Consider the following 16,962-nt stretch of genomic DNA (forward strand, 5'->3'; position numbering starts at 1 on the left):
TTACTCATTTAACTACTGTATACTATGATCACCACATCAACAATGACCAAAACCATGTCCCCCTCATGCCCCTATTCAGTACATCTATAACCCAAATACTTTTTTCTAAACCTATATGACTGTTATTGGACATGGTATAGTGGTAGTAGACAGTGACACATGGGTCAATCAGCTACACCACAGCCCCAGGCTCTAGCCACACCACTGCCCAAACTAGTCAAACTAGTATAGTAATCTTGTACTAAAATAAATAAGATATATACAGTGTGTGTGTGTGTGTATATATAGGGAGAGGGAGAGATAAATAACTTACAGCTAAATAGATAGTAAAACTGCCTGTAAGGGGTGTCTGTCGCTAAAACTAAACATCCCCACTGTTAATGAAAATGAATACCTCCCCAAGTTCTAAGTATACATTTGACCTGGCCCTAACTTTCTTTTGGCCAATCGTAGAATATCACACAGCAATAAAGAGGCAAAATTCTACTGACTTTATTCACAATTTGACATGTTGCCCCAAGTATTAAGACAGATATAATAACGCAGAAACCGACATGAAGGCTCTATTCTATATACAGTGAAGACGATAATCCATTTATTTACATGTAGAAATTGCTTCATAGAATATTGGATTACATTGTTAACCAAGGAAAAACTGACGAGATATTGTTCTGTTGTCATAAATAAACACTGATAAATGTGATTTTTTTTTTTACCCTTTAACAATTGTTCTGGTTACAGAATGCTGTTTTTTTTTTTATATTATGAAATAAGAGACATTTTGCTAAATTGCTAAAGTATGAGATTGCTGCTTCCATGTTTGTCCCTTCCCCATTTATTAATATTACAAACAGAAATCCCACTTTATAAATAGTTAACTGTCTTCTGATTATGTCCTCTGGAATCAACTTAAAAGAAAGTTTGCTGACACTGAAGCATTATTACACAGGGTAACTTTGTGAAATATGCATATTTATAGAAACCCCACGTATAATTTTTGTGGCATCCAAATTAGTTTAATTCTGGCAGAAATAACATGTCTACATTTGGTTTTATTTGTAGACAAAGGCAAAGTGATGTAACCAAGGGCTTCAGTCGTTCACAAAGGTTGATTCTTCTACAGCACTTTGGTACTGGGTTTCTTCATCAAGTTGAAAATTCTACAAAAAAAAATAATATATATATACTGTATATATATATAAATAACTGTGCTGTTTATACAGGTAGTACTTTCAATTTTTTCCTAATTTTAAAATATTTTTTATATGCATAGAGAGAAAAAGAAATATGGAACATGTGGATAAATTTATTTTTTTCCTCAGAAACCAAAATTTTCATTTGACTTTTTTTTCCGTTTTTCTTTGCAAAAATAAATTGTGTGTGTATGTATACTACGCATATATAATGTGTGTATTATTACATAATTACATTTCTAAAATTAAAATATATATTTAAAAAAATTAATAAAGTGCTATAGGTGCTCCTGTAAATGCAAATTAGATTTTTCACCTGACGTTTCGGTTCCCATTGGAACCTTTCTCAAGGACAAAGTGATAATACAAACGGCACATTTAAATACACTCCCAATGGTTTGAAATTTTTAGACAAAGTCACGTCACACACTGCATCAGCTTCAATCAATAAAAACCCAGTAAATGGAAAGAAAAAGCTAAAGAAAACAGAAACCAAGATGAAATAAGTTAAATATGTACAAGAAAAGATAACAATAATATCACAAAATCCATTATATAACAGATTATTGTAACCTCATTACAAAAGATAACTATATATATATATATATAATTATTATTTACATTATATTTGTTTAGGTTTTACTTTGTTCCTTAACATAATAATTCCTGCTGCCCAGATCCACAGATGTCAGTAATTGACTTAACGAGGTGTTAATTTAAGTTAATGCCTAGTTACATGCTAATGATTATATTCAAAGCTCACTAACGCATTATTAAGTGCTGTTTTGGGGCAAAAAGACCATTGTATTACCAATAACGGCCATTACTGCTAATTATATACGCAATAGAGGTACCTCTATTCCTCTTATGAGAGAGAGACTATTTTACTAGAGTTCCAAGTGACTAATCTATACCTCCCTATAACGCTTGTGCTCACAACGAAAAAGGCGGGACCCCGGTACTGAGGTGGGAGAGTATAGAACACGCCACCCACAGCAGCGGAGGCACGTCTGGAGAGTGGATAGTCAAGGTTAGCTGGGTCAGGGTTGGAGAGAGTAGAATGGTCTTGATACTTGCTGAGGTCAGAAGTAGGAGCCAGGAGAGTAGTTGGTAGCTGGGTGCCGTGGTCAAGGGGTTGGAGCCAGTAGAATAGTCAATGTTCATGTGCTGTGGTCAGGGATGGAGAGATATGGAAGGTCAGAGGCAAGCCGGGGTCGATATCCAGAGAAGGGTCCAAGGTCTAACCGGGTCGGTACACAGGAGATCAAACACAGGGGCAGGCAAGGCAAGGCAAGGCAAAACAACAGGAACAGGGAGGTGGGAACAGCAAGGCTACAATGAACAGATGCTCAGCCAAAGAAGGAGTGAGAGAGCTGAGCATATATGTGTGTGAGAGTCCAATTAGACGCAGAGGAGCGGCTTCTGCGGAGGCAGGGATAGGCTATGAGGTGCAGGAGACAGGTGAGCGAGCTAATGAGTGTTGACACGCAGCTGGGGAGCAGTGCACGCGTGTCACGGCCATGCGTAGCAAGCGGGGGGTGGAACCAAGTTCCGTAGGGATTTTGAGAACCCTCTGTGGGTGCACGCGCTCTGTAAGGTGTGCGGGAGGCTGTGAAGTGGCAGGTAAGGAGGAAGCACGCCGCGGGGAATGTGCTCCCCCATCCCAAACACAATGTTACCATTGCGAGTCTCCGTGGGCCCCTCCCATCATGAAACTCTCCACTTCAGCATAAAACCTTCTCCTTTGGCCACGGTTATTTTGGGATTTCCATGGCTCCAGCAACACATTCCACAAATTGAGTGGATCACAGGACAAGTAACAGCATGGAGCTGAGGAACTTCACCCGCATAGGCCCTATGATTGTGGCATAGATCTTCACCCAGACTCTGTTCCTACCCATGGTCATACGTACCCTCTCTTAACCGGAAACAAAGGCCATGAAGGAGTATATCCTGGAGAATCTTGAGAAGGGATTCATTTGCATGTCCTCTTTCCATGCAGGCGCAGCGTTCTTTTTCATCCAGAAAAATAAGGATTCCTGAGACCCTTCATTGACTACAGGGGCCCGAATAAAATCACTCAAGAACTGGTATCCCCTTCCCCTGATACCCGAATTGTTTGACTGAGAGGAGCTACACTTTTTATGAAACTCGACCTCAGCTGGGCCTACAAACCATATTCGTATACGGGAGGGCGACGAGTGGAAAATGGCTTTGAACACTAGGGGTTGGCACTATAAATACCTGGTTATGCCCTTCAGTCTGTATAATGCCCCAACAGTGTTACATGTCTTCATTAATTAAGTATTCTAGAATCTCGACCTCTTGATCATCGTATATGTGGATGATATCCTAATTTTCTTCAAATCCATGGATGAACATCTGGGGTTTGGTCGGGCAGATCCTATTGAGTCTTAGGCAATACCTGTAACACTGTGCTCACCACAAACAAGGCGGGACCCCGGGACTGAGGTGAAAATTGGTAGTAATGCCACCCACAGCCACGGGGGCATGTCTGGAGAGTGGGTTGGTCAAGGTAGCCGAATCAGGGTTGGAGAGGTCAGAGTTGTCATAATACTCGCCAAGGTCATAGTAAGAGAGGTCCGGATCATAGAAGGTACTGTTAGCCAAGGTCGGGATTGGAGATAGTAGAATAGTTGTTGTCCGAGTGCCGAGCTCAGGGTTGGAGAGATGCGGAGGGTCAGAGGTAAGCCAAGGTCAGTAAGCCACAGGTGCGGAGTCCAAGAGTAAAGTCGGGTCAGTACACGAAGCAAGATACAGCAAGAAAAGGCAAGACGAGACTGCGAAAGGCAAAGGAGAGGTGAAACACAATGATACATGGATGGATCTATGCTCAGCCAAAGTGCCAATGTCAATGCTGAGCATATATAGGCCTGAGTAGCCAATGAGACAGTACCTGGTGACGTCATGTGTGCGTGCTGTGCGGCTTGCGGATGTTTTCCTGGAGGTAGTCCCGCACGTGAACGGAGGTATGGCAGGAGCGCGCTGTAGACAGCGCGATTCCTGAATCCTCACGACACCATCTCTTCGCCAAGTTATTTCTAACGGTCTCAAAATTGACCCAGCAATGGTCTCTGCTATCCTTGACTGGCTTATCTCCACTGTCCCTAAACCCAATTAAAGATTCTTGGGCTTTGCAAATAATTATCATCGGTTCATCCGGAATCTCTCCTGTGTTATGGCTCCCATTCTGGTCCTCATGAAGGGGGTGAATCCTTTTCAAGAGTTGCCACAGGCCCTCATTGCCTTTAAGACACTAAAACTTTATTTCTGTCTTTACTTTACTGCATTCATTTTGGTTCACCCAGATCCTTCGAAGGCCTTTATTTTAGAGGTGGACACTGCCAACCATGGGGCTGGTTAAGTTCTCTCTCAAAGGGCTGAATTCCAGGACAGGTTATACCCGTGCACTTTCGTTTTAAAAAGATTTTCCAGGGAGAAAAGAATTAAAATATTGGGAACAGAGATCTTCTGGCCATCAAGATGGCCTTGGAGGAGTGGCTGAAGATGGGCAATGCAAAGCACAAAAGATTTGTCAATAATCTAATTTATTTTAAGCCAGGAACCACACAACGTTTCGACCTTGGAGGAGTGGCGACATCTATTGGAGGGCCCAACATTGCTCGTCACGATACTCCCTGACCATAATAATTTGGAGTAAATTTAGGGGGCAAGTAGACTCGACACACAACAGGCAAGATGGGCTTTGTTCTTTACAAGATTTAACTTAATAATTTCCTTTTATCCTGGTTCAAAAAAATCAAGGCCGGTGCCCTCTCTAGACAATTTCTGGTGGTTGGAGAAGAGGAGAATGATACTATTTCTCTGGAACATATGCAGCAAATTATTGCTGCTCAGCCTGACAATCGTGAGGGTTTTCCAGTGACTCCAGCTAAACTCTTTGTTCCCCCATGCTTTCGCAAAGAGGTATTACGTTGGGGGCACAGCTCAAAGTTTGTAGGACATCCGAGAGGAAGACCTCAGATTATCTTCTCGTCTCTTCTGGTGGTCTGAGAACCACCAACATGTCAAGAAATTGATGGCTGCATGTATTATCTGTACTCAAACTAAGGTACCTCGAACATTGCCTTAAGGGTTGCTACAGCTTCTGCCCGCTCCCGACCGGCCATGGATTCACATGGCTATGAACTTTATAGTAAAGCTACCCCCATCCAGAGGTATAATTACTATCCTGGTTGTTGTGGACTTCACCAAGCGAGCTCACTTTATCCGTCTGAGGAAATTATTGTCCGTAGCAGAGTTGTCCAATGTCTTTGTCAAGGAGATCTTCAGGCAGCATGGATCTCTGATGGTCATGATCTCTGACAGGAGCATAATTTGTATCCCAATTTTGGAGAGCCTTTTTCCGGCACCTGGGCATCTCCCTACACCACTCCTTGGCTTACCATCCCCAGACAAATAGGCTCACGGAAAGGACTAAGCAGTGCCTGGAACAGGTTCTGGGGTGTTCCGTCTCAGACCTGAAAGATGACTGAGTTGACTGCCTTCCCTTTGATGAGTTCGCCCATGTTCGGCCGTTACTGCTAATGATTCCTCCTGACACTCTCCATTTGTCGCTGCCCTTGGATATCACCCTGCTTCGCTGTGTATTTCCTCTGCAATTTTGGGTTTACCTGATGTGGACTTGATTTTCCATAATCTCCAAAAGCTCTGGAGATCTTTGCCAACATTTATGAAGCTGCCTATAGTCAGAGATCTTATGCTGACAAACATAGAAGACCATCCCCAGATCTCCAACCTGGGACCATGTATGGCTCACAACGAGAAATATACGTCTCAAGATGTCCGCCGCCAAATTATCATGAGTACTTGGATATCCATGGGGAGAGTCAGATAAAGTCTGATACAGTACCTGAGATCGGGATGAGACCTGGAAATGAACCCAGGGAACTGGGAAGGCTGAGGAGTATGCAAGGGTCAGGACTAGCGGCAGACAGAGAGTTGTCGGATGAAGTAGGCGTCATGGCAGGTGGCAGGCAGAGAGGTAGTAGGGCGAAGCAAGGGGCAGGGAAACAGCAGGCAGCAGAAAGTCAGAGGCAAGCCAGGATCAGGAACCAGGAAAGCAAGGATGTGAAGTAACAGGCAATGTAGCAAGGGAGACACACAACCTCACTCCAGCTACAAAGTTGTTTGTAGCAGTGAGTCTTTGAACAAGGTGCCTTCTTATAGGTCAGGGCAGGGATGTGTGCAAGAAATGTATACAAAGAATGGGTTAGTGCTCAAGTCCTTGGTCCCACGTAGATAGTAATTCTGAGTAATCAGAGAACAAACAGCTCATGGGGTCTATTGATCCATAATTCAGTGATGCCAGTGGTAAATCATTGAAACCTATATAAGGGCTCTATGACTCCCTGAAGTTGGAGATTGGCATAAACTATACCCTTCCTTTCCTCATTGGGATGGCCCTTTAGGTAAATCATAAAGTACTCACTGCATTTCCCCAGATGTCTCCACAAGCATGCAGCTGTAACAGTCCAGAGATATCCACAAAAAAGTATTTTTCCAGCGCACAGCATCAGAGAGTCAGGTCATGAAGATAAAAATATGTTTTATCTTCATGACCTGACTCTGTTGCTGTGTGCTAGAAAAATACCTTTTTTGGACAGTCTTGTGTGCAGTCAGCACAGCTGAGTGCTGAAAATCTTCTTGGAAGAAAGCAGTCCCTGTATGTGGGTCCTGACACATACTGTATGAGGTGAGGAGACAGATTAAGCCAGTATCTTTCTAATTGAAGCTACCCCCCCCCCTCCTTAAACCCTACATTTGAAACTCCTTTTCCTCCCCTGCACCTGTCTCCCCAACTTTCCTTCCAGTCAATGGGTATCAGGAATTTGAAGTCTCCAACATCCTGAACTCCATGCAGATCAAGCAGGGGCATCCAGCATTTAGTTAACTGGAAGGGAAAAGATCTTGGGTGAATGGCGCGCACATTCATGACTTCACCTTGATCAGGGCCCTTCACCAGAGGTTTCTTTCCAAGCCCACAATGGATTGTCCGGAGTCCACTTCTGGAGGGACTGTAAAGATTCCTGAGCTTCCATTGCCTCAACCAAGATGGCCGTAAAACGGAAAGTGATCTCACTTTGCCCTTAATCAGGATGGTTGAAATGGCCTCATTTGCCCCTATCCAAGATAGAATCTTAAATTGATTACAGCTCTGGTAGCCCTTTGTAAGGAAGCCAGTTGCTCTCAACCAGTGCCTGAGCACGTTGTCTGATCCTCGTACTCCTGGACTCATGCTTTCCACTTTGCCTACACTGAACCTTTGCCTGGACTTGGACTCTGTTTGCTGCTTTCTAGCCCTGACCTTGAAACCGTGACCCCAGCTATGTTGCTGCACCTTGTCAGGACCTCAGCCTGTGACCCGCATATTCTCCTCAATAAGGACTCAGTCCCTAGGCATGTGGTCAGTTCCCATATCCTACCTCAGCCCTGTGAGCCGCCCTCCTGGTTAGACGAGCATTGTCGCACACTGCCACTCATGTGAATGGCAGTTAATATGGGATCGAGCTGCGATACTCATATCGGAGTTTATTGAATCCCAGCCTTAATTGGAACGCTGCCTTTCTTCCTTTCGCTTCCCTGAGTGGTAGCTCAGTAAAACACAATACACTGATTGAAGTGGATCGAGTTAGAACTAGCTACAGAAAGTGCCGTTTTGATAATGAGATTCTTCATACATTAAAATGCACAATTCTTTAAGTTATAATTTTTTTTTGTACCAAATACTTACCACAAACTCTGCATAATCAAACTGATGTCTCTCATTGAGATGCTGAACAACATTTCTTGTTATGTGGTTGGCGTCAACCAAGGGCATAGAGGCACAAATAGGACAGATCTAAACAGAAACATAAAAGGCAATATAATCACACAGCACACTTGGGAAACATATTCAATTGATCATATTCAGCGATGATTGTAACCGAGATGTACCTGGAATCTATTTCAGATGATCCAAAATAACAATATCTTGCTCATGTTCTGAATATGAATTCTTACTACTGTTAATCTAAGATTTAGGCTCATAAATAATGTTACGGGTATTCCCCCACCCAATCGCGGATTATAGTGTGGGTGCTAAGGACATACAATGTTACCACGGTGTGGTGCTTTACCTGTTGGCTCAAAGGAGGGCTGAGCTTCCGCCACGGGAAACCTGGGGGCTTATATATTAAGACAAGTAGTACTCTGGTACTTGGTGCAGCGCCTCCACCTGCGATGATTCCTAGCAAAGCAGGAATTGGTCCTCGCAGGACACATATAATTAACCAGCACAACGTGTGTAACCAATCAGTGATTTTACTAGTGAACACAGGAACATACTTACACATATAGCATCAACTGGTGCCCCTCTCTAGAGGGGACACTAACTATTGCGTCTCGCAGGACGCTAACACTTTATGCGTCTCGGCGGACGCCAACACTTTATGCGTCATGGCGGACGCCAACACTTTATGCGTCACAGCGGACGCCAACACCTTATGCGTCACGGCGGACGCCAACACCTTATGCGTCACGGCGGACACCAACACTTTATGCGCCCTTCCCACGGAAGGATCCCACCCCGTGTCCAGTAATCCCACTGTCTCACACTACCAAGTCATATACATGTACATGTGTGACTGCGCAGTCACTATGTCTGATGATAGGCCTTGTCGGTGTACTTTATAACGGTACCTGCCCTGGCTCCAGCCACGGGTGCTGCTATACCACTGGGATTGGATCCGCCGGGATATCCTCCTACGTGTGGGGTGAATTCCGGCGTGGATAATATCACCGCAGCTCCGCACCGTCTCTACCTTGGCGAGGATCTGTCTGCCGCCAGCAGGCCGCAGTCACTGCTTGCTTGGCCTCTGTGAAGATAGTCCAGCTCTCTTTAAGGCTAGGGCTTGAGCCCAAGCCTCATGGCGGGAAACACAGCGTCTGCTGGATCCCTAACTAGCGAATAGCTAATGGGGCAGGGTCCCTAACCTAGGGCCTGTCCCTACAACCCTCAACTAGGGTGACTCAGGGCTATCTGGGGCCTAGGGGAATTGCTGGCCTAGTGCAGAGAGTCACTGACTCCTGCACCCTACCTCCTTCCCCTAGCTGCTCCGGTCACCAACTCCCTATCTGCAAAACCCCGCGAAATGTATCTATTTGTTGCAAGCAGGGAGCTCCTGCATCCCTATTGGCTCCCTGGCATCATGGGGTCGCTCCCGAGGCTCATGGGACTTGTAGTCCCTTCCCAGAGCCTTCCCTGGTAGGCTAGCGTTCGCGCGCTTGTCCTGCGCATGCGCGAACTTCCCTGCCAGTTCCCCGCTCTGAAATCTTCACTGCGCATGCGTGCGCAATTCGCTATGGCGGCGCCCTGCACCGGGACCCGCCGAAGCCCTAGCAATGCTACCGCAAGCTTCCCTGGCAACCTGCGTGGCTAACCTCCTAACCACCGCGGTGAGTACCCAGAGGGGGGGGCAGCAATGCAGAGGGGGGACATGGCTACATCCTCCCCCTGGTATAAAAAAAACAACGTCCTCGCTTGGGACACAACGTGCATAACTATATACAGTAGTTATATAATGAAAATGGCACAACAACGTTATATAATAAAATTGCAACAACCACATACGATCTTAACTATCTCTAGATCAGATTACACATTTCAGTGAACATCACAATGACAGACTGCACTCTGCCGCGAGCCCACTGCTGAGCCTCATAATGGGGTGCCCCAATTTGATCATAGGTTACCCGATTTGGAGGGTACCTTACTCTTTGGCTCCGGCGAAGCTGTTCTTCGGCAACTCCCTCGGGGGAGTAATAAGCACAGTCCTGAGGCTCAGCCTCTTCCCTTGAGGGGAGAATTGTCTCTGAACAGTCTCTATTAGGCACAAAGCACGGGCTCTGTGCATCCAAAGGCTGGGATGTTGGTGCCACCTTAGTAGGCATTGGCCTATGGAGCCCTTTACCCGTAGCTCCTCCGGGAGATGCCCCGTCTGTGGAGTAGTCCCTTTGAGAGGGTCCTTCCATAGGATCTTCAGGAGATTCAGAGTGGGTATCGTTATTGACAGTCTCTTGACCCAACTCTGATAAGTCGGGCTCACCGTTGAGCGGTGTGGCCAGCATCTCTGTCTCTTCATCTCCCACTTGTGGAATGGGGAGAAGATGATTTCGGTGCCATACCTTTACCCGGCCAACAGTGTCTTTGATGCGATAGACCGGGAGGCCAGGCATCTGGGATTCTATTTCATACACTCTGTCTCTCCATCGATCGGCCAATTTGTGTTTTCCTGGGACGCCCAAGTTCCCGAAGCAACACAGCGTCTCCTGGCCGAAGTTCCCGATATCTGACCTTATGGTTGTATAGCCTCTTATTGTCAGCATTTAGCTTAGCGGTGGATTTCTCTGCCTGCTGGTACGCCTGCTGCAAGCTGTCTTTGAGTCGTTGCACATATTTGAAATGGGTAGCATTATGTATCCCATCCATTGAGACTCTAAGACGCACATCCACTGGCAATCTTGCCTCTCGCCCAAACATGAGGAAGTATGGGGAGAATCCAGTTGACTCGTGTCTGGTGCAATTGTACGCATGCACCAAGGCCTCCACGTGTCGACTCCACTCCGATTTCTGAGCACTCTGTAGTGTTCCGAGCATGTCTAGTATGGTCCGATTAAAACGTTCGGGTAGTGCATCTTCTTCGGGGTGATACGGGGTCGTTCGGGATTTGGCAATGTTCAGCATTTTGAGCAGTTCCCTGATCAATGTACTCTCAAAGTCCCGTCCCTGGTCAGAGTAAAGGCGGTTGGGAAGGCTGTAATGTACAAAGTACTTTTCCCATAATATCTTCGCCACGGTGATGGCTTTCTGGTCTTTAGTAGGGAAGGCTTGAGCATACCAGGTGTAATCGTCTGTGATGACCAGCACGTTGCATATTCCCCGGCTATCAGGCTCAATGCACAGAAAGTCCATACACACGAGGTCCATGGGACCAGAACTTTTTAGATGGCCCATGGGGGCGGCTCGTGTAGGCAGGATCTTGCGCTGTATACACCTAGTACAGCGGCGACAGTGACGTTCAACAGCCTCTCGCATCTTGGGCCAGAAAAAGCGATCTCTGACCAACCCAAAAGTCTTGTCTATACCAAGATGTCCATGATCATCATGTAGGGACTTCAACACCAGGTATTGTAAGTTCTTAGGGAGGACTAGTTGTCGCCTATCCGGGTGGTTGTGGTATTGCACCACCCGATAGAGTAAACAATTGTCTATTTCGAATTTGTCCCATTCCCGCATGAGCAAGGCCACCAAGTCATTGGGCACGCGTTTCAGAAGGGCTGGGTTCTTCTTTTCAACGGCTCGCCTGATGATACTAACGACAGGGTTTCGTATTTGGTAGTCTACCAGATCTTTCCACCGTAACACCTTGTCATGCATGATGTTCATCCCTTTTGGGTCGCAGTAGGCGGCTGGGACAGCCTGCGACCGGCATCCCAATGAGTCGGCCACTCTTAATTCTGAAAAGGCCACTTGGTCGTCGACAATGGCAGCCATGCTACACATAGCTCGCACTCCGGGTCCGGGGAGTTCCTCCCATTCCTCATCATCTGGAATAGCACTTAACCCGGATCGTCTGGATAGAGCGTCAGCCTCTATATTCAAAGATCCCGGCTTATACTTCATGGAGAAACTGTAGTTGCTTAGGGCGGCCAGCCAGCGGTGTCCGGCGGCGTCCAATTTGGCCGAGGTATTGACGTAGGTGAGGAGATTGTTATCCGTCCTTACCTCGAAGGTAACACCGTACAGGTAATCGTGGAGCTTCTCGGTGATAGCCCACTTGAGAGCCAGAAACTCCAACTTGTGGACGGGGTACCTCTGTTCGCTGGGGGTCAAACTGCGACTGATGTAAGCGACAGGCCAAAGGCCCTCGGGGTGCTTCTGGTGCAGGACGGCGCCAAGTCCATTGAGACTAGCATCCACATGCAGAACGTATGGTTGTTCGGGATCAGCATACGCAAGCACCGGCGCTTCGGTCAGACATTTCTTCAATTTCGAGAAGGCTTATTCACACTCAGACGTCCATTTATCACCAAACGGTTGGCGAGCAGATACAGCCTTCCTCCCGGTTTCCTCAGGGTATATCTTCAACAGATTGTTCAGGGGTTTCGCCCTACCAGAGTACCCTTCCACGAAACGACGGTAATACCCGCAGAAACCCAGGAAGGATCGCAACTCCGTGACATTCTCGGGACGAGGCCAGTTCACGACTGCTTCTACCTTGGCGGGGTCGGTGGCGATCCCTTGGGCGGACACGATGTGTCCCACGTAGGTCACTGAGGTATGGCAAAACCGGCACTTGTCTAGGGACAATTTCAACCCTTCGTTCCCCAGACGGTCTATCACTTTAGTAACCGCTCTTCGTGCTCTTCTAGAGTTCTTCCGAAGACAATGATGTCATCCAGGTATACAAGACACTCCCGCGGGCTCATGTCCCCGATAGTCTTCTCCATCAGCCATTGGAAGGTAGCAGGCGCCCCACATATACCTTGGGGCATACGTGTAAACTGGTAGAAGCCCAAGGGGCAGACGAAAGCTGTTTTCTCCTGATCTTCCGCATTCATAGGTACCTGATAGTACCCGGATCGGATGTCGAGCACGCTAAACCATTGATTTCCATTCAGCGCATTCAGGATCTCTTCAATGCGCGGAAGGTTGTACTGATCCGGTATCGTACGATTGTTCAGAGTTCGATAGTCGACACACAGTCGTACTGACCCGTTCTTTTTCCGCACCACCACTATGGGTGACGCGTAGGGTCCCCGAGAATCCTTCAAGATCCCAGCGGTTTCCATGTCTTGTATGGCATTCCTCACATCGTCCACATCCCGCGGGGCGATGCGACGAGAACGTTCTCGGAACGGAGTGGCATCACTCATTCGAATGGTATGTTGGGCACTGCGACTGCACCCCACATCCATCTCACTCGTGGAGAACACATGTCGTCGTTGAAGCAGCTGGGTTGTCAGCCGTTCTTTCCACTTGGTGGGCAGTGTCGACTCACCGAAGTTGAAGTCCAAATCGCCTAATTGCTCATCCACGGCCGCCGCCTTCACCTGAGGCATGTTTTCTACCGGGCTGACCGGATAGATGCAACCCAACTTCTGGTCGGCATCAAATTCCATCGGAAAGGGGGAGAGATTCTGTACATACACGTGGGTTCGTAGAGGGATCTTAGCCGTCCACTCCCTCACTTCAGGTAGTACCCTATACCCTCTCTGAACCTCTTCTTCTTCAGGCGTATTCTCCGGAGAGAACAGCTGGTCGCTCTCATCTCGTTCGGGATAACAACACCAGACGGCCATCTTTTGCACTCCCCCTGGAAATATGGTCATCAGTCCGCGTTGACGGTTGTAGAGATCCCCGTGGCGCTCCATGGCATATACCCATTTGCACTCTTCTCGTAGGACCGGATCTAGGAGAGAGGTGGCTAGCGGCAACTCGTTAGTCTCTTTCAGATACGCTCGGATCACCGCTTGTACTATATCAGCGTTGGTGTCCAAGATGATCGGGTACTTGTACTGGTCTTGGGGCTCCGGACAGACCAGGGCCGCTACATGCATGGGGTGTCTCTTGCCGGTATTCAGCTGGGGTATTTCTATTTCCACCCTTACAATCCCATCGATGGGGTAGTCTTCATTGCTTAATCCCCGTACTTTCACATGGTCGGCCGCTCTCAGGGGGCAGTGTCTGAGGTGCTGGTCATAGAATGGGCGGTATATGATGGTCACTTGTGATCCCGTGTCCAGTAGGGCTGCCGCATAGATCCCTTCCAGTAACACCCGTACGATAGCCGCGGGACCTACTTGGCTAAGGGCTTCCCGGGTGGAGGCCTCATCCCCGGGGCTGGCATCCACAGGAACATCGGTGGCTCCCGTAGGGGTTTCCGAGCCCGACTCGGCAGTTTGTACTAGGCATACCATCGACCGGGCTGGGTTTCTTCTGTCGGGCGGTTTTTCTTCTGGAGAGTCCTCCCTCTCCGTACAGTTGTAAGAGACGTGGCCCCTCTTCCCGCAGTTGTAGCAAACTATGTTGCGGCGTTCTGATCGATCCTTATACGTGGATGATGACTTCTCCAGAGCATGACTCTCCCTGGCGGGCAGCTTGGGGATCGCTTCCTCCTCTGGGACGGAAGATCTCTTACCCTTTGGGGTCAAGGGAACCACAGGGTCACTCTTGGGGATAGCTTTGGGTTTCTTTGATTCATGAAAATGTCGCTGCACTTCATGTTCTCTGATGTAATCCATTAGTTCCCCGTATTTGGGGGGTACTACCGCGACCGGTGCGGCCCGCATCATTATAGCTATGTTGTGATCAGGCAACGACCCCTTGAGTAACTGTTTGAGTCGGTAGCGGTCCGCTTCGGCCGCAGAAATTATATGCTTATCTAGGAGGGTGCACAGGGACAGCTGTAGATCGCACACGAAGGCAGATAAATCTTGTCCTTCCCGTTGTCGAAGGGCTTTGAACTGAGCCAGTAGCTCATCCTCATCGTCTTTTCAGGCAAAGGATTTAATTAGCATTTCCACTAGTTCCTGGGCCGTAACTTCTCCTTCCACGCTTCGGTGCGCCCGCACTAGCCGAGCGGCGGGGCCTCGGAGGCATTCGACCAGCCTCTGTCTTTTGCTGGCTTCAGAACACGACCACTCCGCTATGGCTGGAAGCGTATGGTCCCTCCATGCCTCGATCCCTTCTTCTCCCGCAGGCATCGGCAGAATCCCAGAAAAGGCCTTGAGTTTCCGGTAGTTCTGTGCTTGGGTCGAAATGGTTACAGCTTCTACTAGTTGGGAGGCTATCGTGTTCACGGAGAGATTTCCACTAAAGGTCTGACTACCGGTCCCAGTTCCTACGCTAGGCATGGTTGGGGCCCCGCCAGGCCGTCTATCAGGGGTAGGTGGGGTGGATGGGCTCCTTGCCCATCTGGCGACACCTAACCCGCTTGGGGTGAAAGAGACCTTAGGGGGGTCTACCCTGTGAGGCGTACTGGTCACTCGTTGGCTCGGGTGTAGTCCAGTACTGGTGGACGCTTCTTCGGGAGCCTGGGTGTCAGGGTAGATCATGCGGCAGTCCTCTGCAGAGGGCTCGGGTAGGTTTAATACATGGGGGACCGTCTCCAAGCCTATGTCACTCATGGTGACCAGGAGATAGGTGACCCCCGGCCGTCAGCATCCAGTTTATAGTCTATCACCCGGGCGGTGGCCAACCCCGGGCAATTTCTTACTTGAGTGCGCACTGCGGATAAGTCTGTATCAATTGCTACTCCTGTCACTGCAAGCGCGCGTCTTGGGGATACTTGGTGCGCTAAGGCCCAGGCATGGACGTCCTGCCGTGACGGCACGGACATGATGGCGGCTTAAAACGGACAAAGTTGGAAACAAAATTTGGAACGGGGCACCCCAGGTAAAGATCTCAGCAGCGCCTCCAAATGTAACGGGTATTCCCCCACCCAATCGCGGATTATAGTGTGGGTGCTAAGGACATACAATGTTACCAGGGTGTGGTGCTTTACCTGTTGGCTCACAGGAAGGCTGAGCTTCCGCCACGGGAAACCTGGGGGCTTATATATTAAGACTAGTAGTACTCTGATACTTGGTGCAGCGCCTCCACCTGCGATGGTTCCTAGCAAAGCAGGAATTGGTCCTCGCAGGACACATATAATTAACCAGCACAACGTGTGTAACCAATCAGTGATTTTACTAGTGAACACAGGAACATACATACACATATAGCATCAACTGGTGCCCCTCTCTAGAGGGGACACTAACTATTGCGTCTCGCAGGACGCTAACACTTTATTCGTCACGGCGGATGCCAACACTTTATGCGTCACGGCGGACGCCAACACTTTATGCATCACGGCAGACGCCAACACCTTATGCGTCACGGCAGATGCCAACACCTTATGCGTCACGGCGGACGCCAACACTTTATGCGCCCTTCCCACGGAAGGATCCCACCCCATGTCCAGTAATCCCACTGTCTCACACTACCAAGTCATATACATGTACATGTGTGACTGCGCAGTCACTATGTCTGATGATAGGCCTTGTCGGTGCACTTTATAATGGTACCTGCCCTGGCTCCAGCCACGGGTGCTGCTATACCACTGGGATTGGATCCGCTGAGATATCCTCCTACGCGTGGGGTGAATTCCGGCATGGATAATATCACCGCAGCTCCGCACCATCTGTACCTTGGCGAGGATCTGTCTGCCGCCAGCAGGCCACAGTCACTGCTTGCTTGGCCTCCGTGAAGATAGTCCAGCTCTCTTTAAGGCTAGGGCTTGAGCCCAAGCCTCGTGGCGGGAAACACAGCGTCCGCTGGATCCCTAACTAGCGAATAGCTAATGTGGCAGGGTCCCTAACCTAGGGCCTGTCCCTACAACCCTCAACTAGGGTGACTAAGGGCTATCTGGGGCCTAGGGGAATTGCTGGCCTAGTGCAGAGAGTCACTGACTCCTGCACCCTACCTCCTTCCCTGCTCCGGTCACCAACTCCCTATCTGCAAAACCCCGTGAAATGTATCTATTTGTTGCATGCAGGGAGCTCCTGCAGCCCTATTGGCTCATTGGCATCATGGGGTCGCTCCCGAGGCTCATGGGACTTGTAGTCCCTTCCCAGAGCCTTCCCTGGTACGCTAGCGTTCGCGCGCTTGTCCTGCACATGCGCGAACTTCCCTGCCAGTTCCCCG

The 16,962-nt window shown here is 48.5% G+C and overlaps 1 protein-coding gene across 1 annotated transcript in view; it reads right to left on the reverse strand.

The window, feature by feature from the left end:
• Window positions 1-521: 521 nt before the first annotated feature.
• LOC142486048 (E3 ubiquitin-protein ligase RNF138-like) overlaps window positions 522-16,962 on the reverse strand; it is a 61,282-nt gene continuing 44,841 nt past the window's right edge. The window contains exons 7-8 of the mRNA XM_075584714.1: window positions 7,969-8,076; window positions 522-1,160 (exon numbers count right to left, since the gene is read on the reverse strand). Of these exons, the coding sequence (XP_075440829.1) occupies window positions 1,092-1,160; window positions 7,969-8,076 (177 nt within the window). The 3' untranslated portion in view covers window positions 522-1,091. The remainder of the gene's footprint in view (window positions 1,161-7,968; window positions 8,077-16,962) is intronic.

This window comes from Ascaphus truei, chromosome 2 (assembly GCF_040206685.1).
Source record: "Ascaphus truei isolate aAscTru1 chromosome 2, aAscTru1.hap1, whole genome shotgun sequence".
In the NCBI taxonomy this organism is placed as follows: Eukaryota; Metazoa; Chordata; class Amphibia; order Anura; family Ascaphidae; genus Ascaphus; species Ascaphus truei.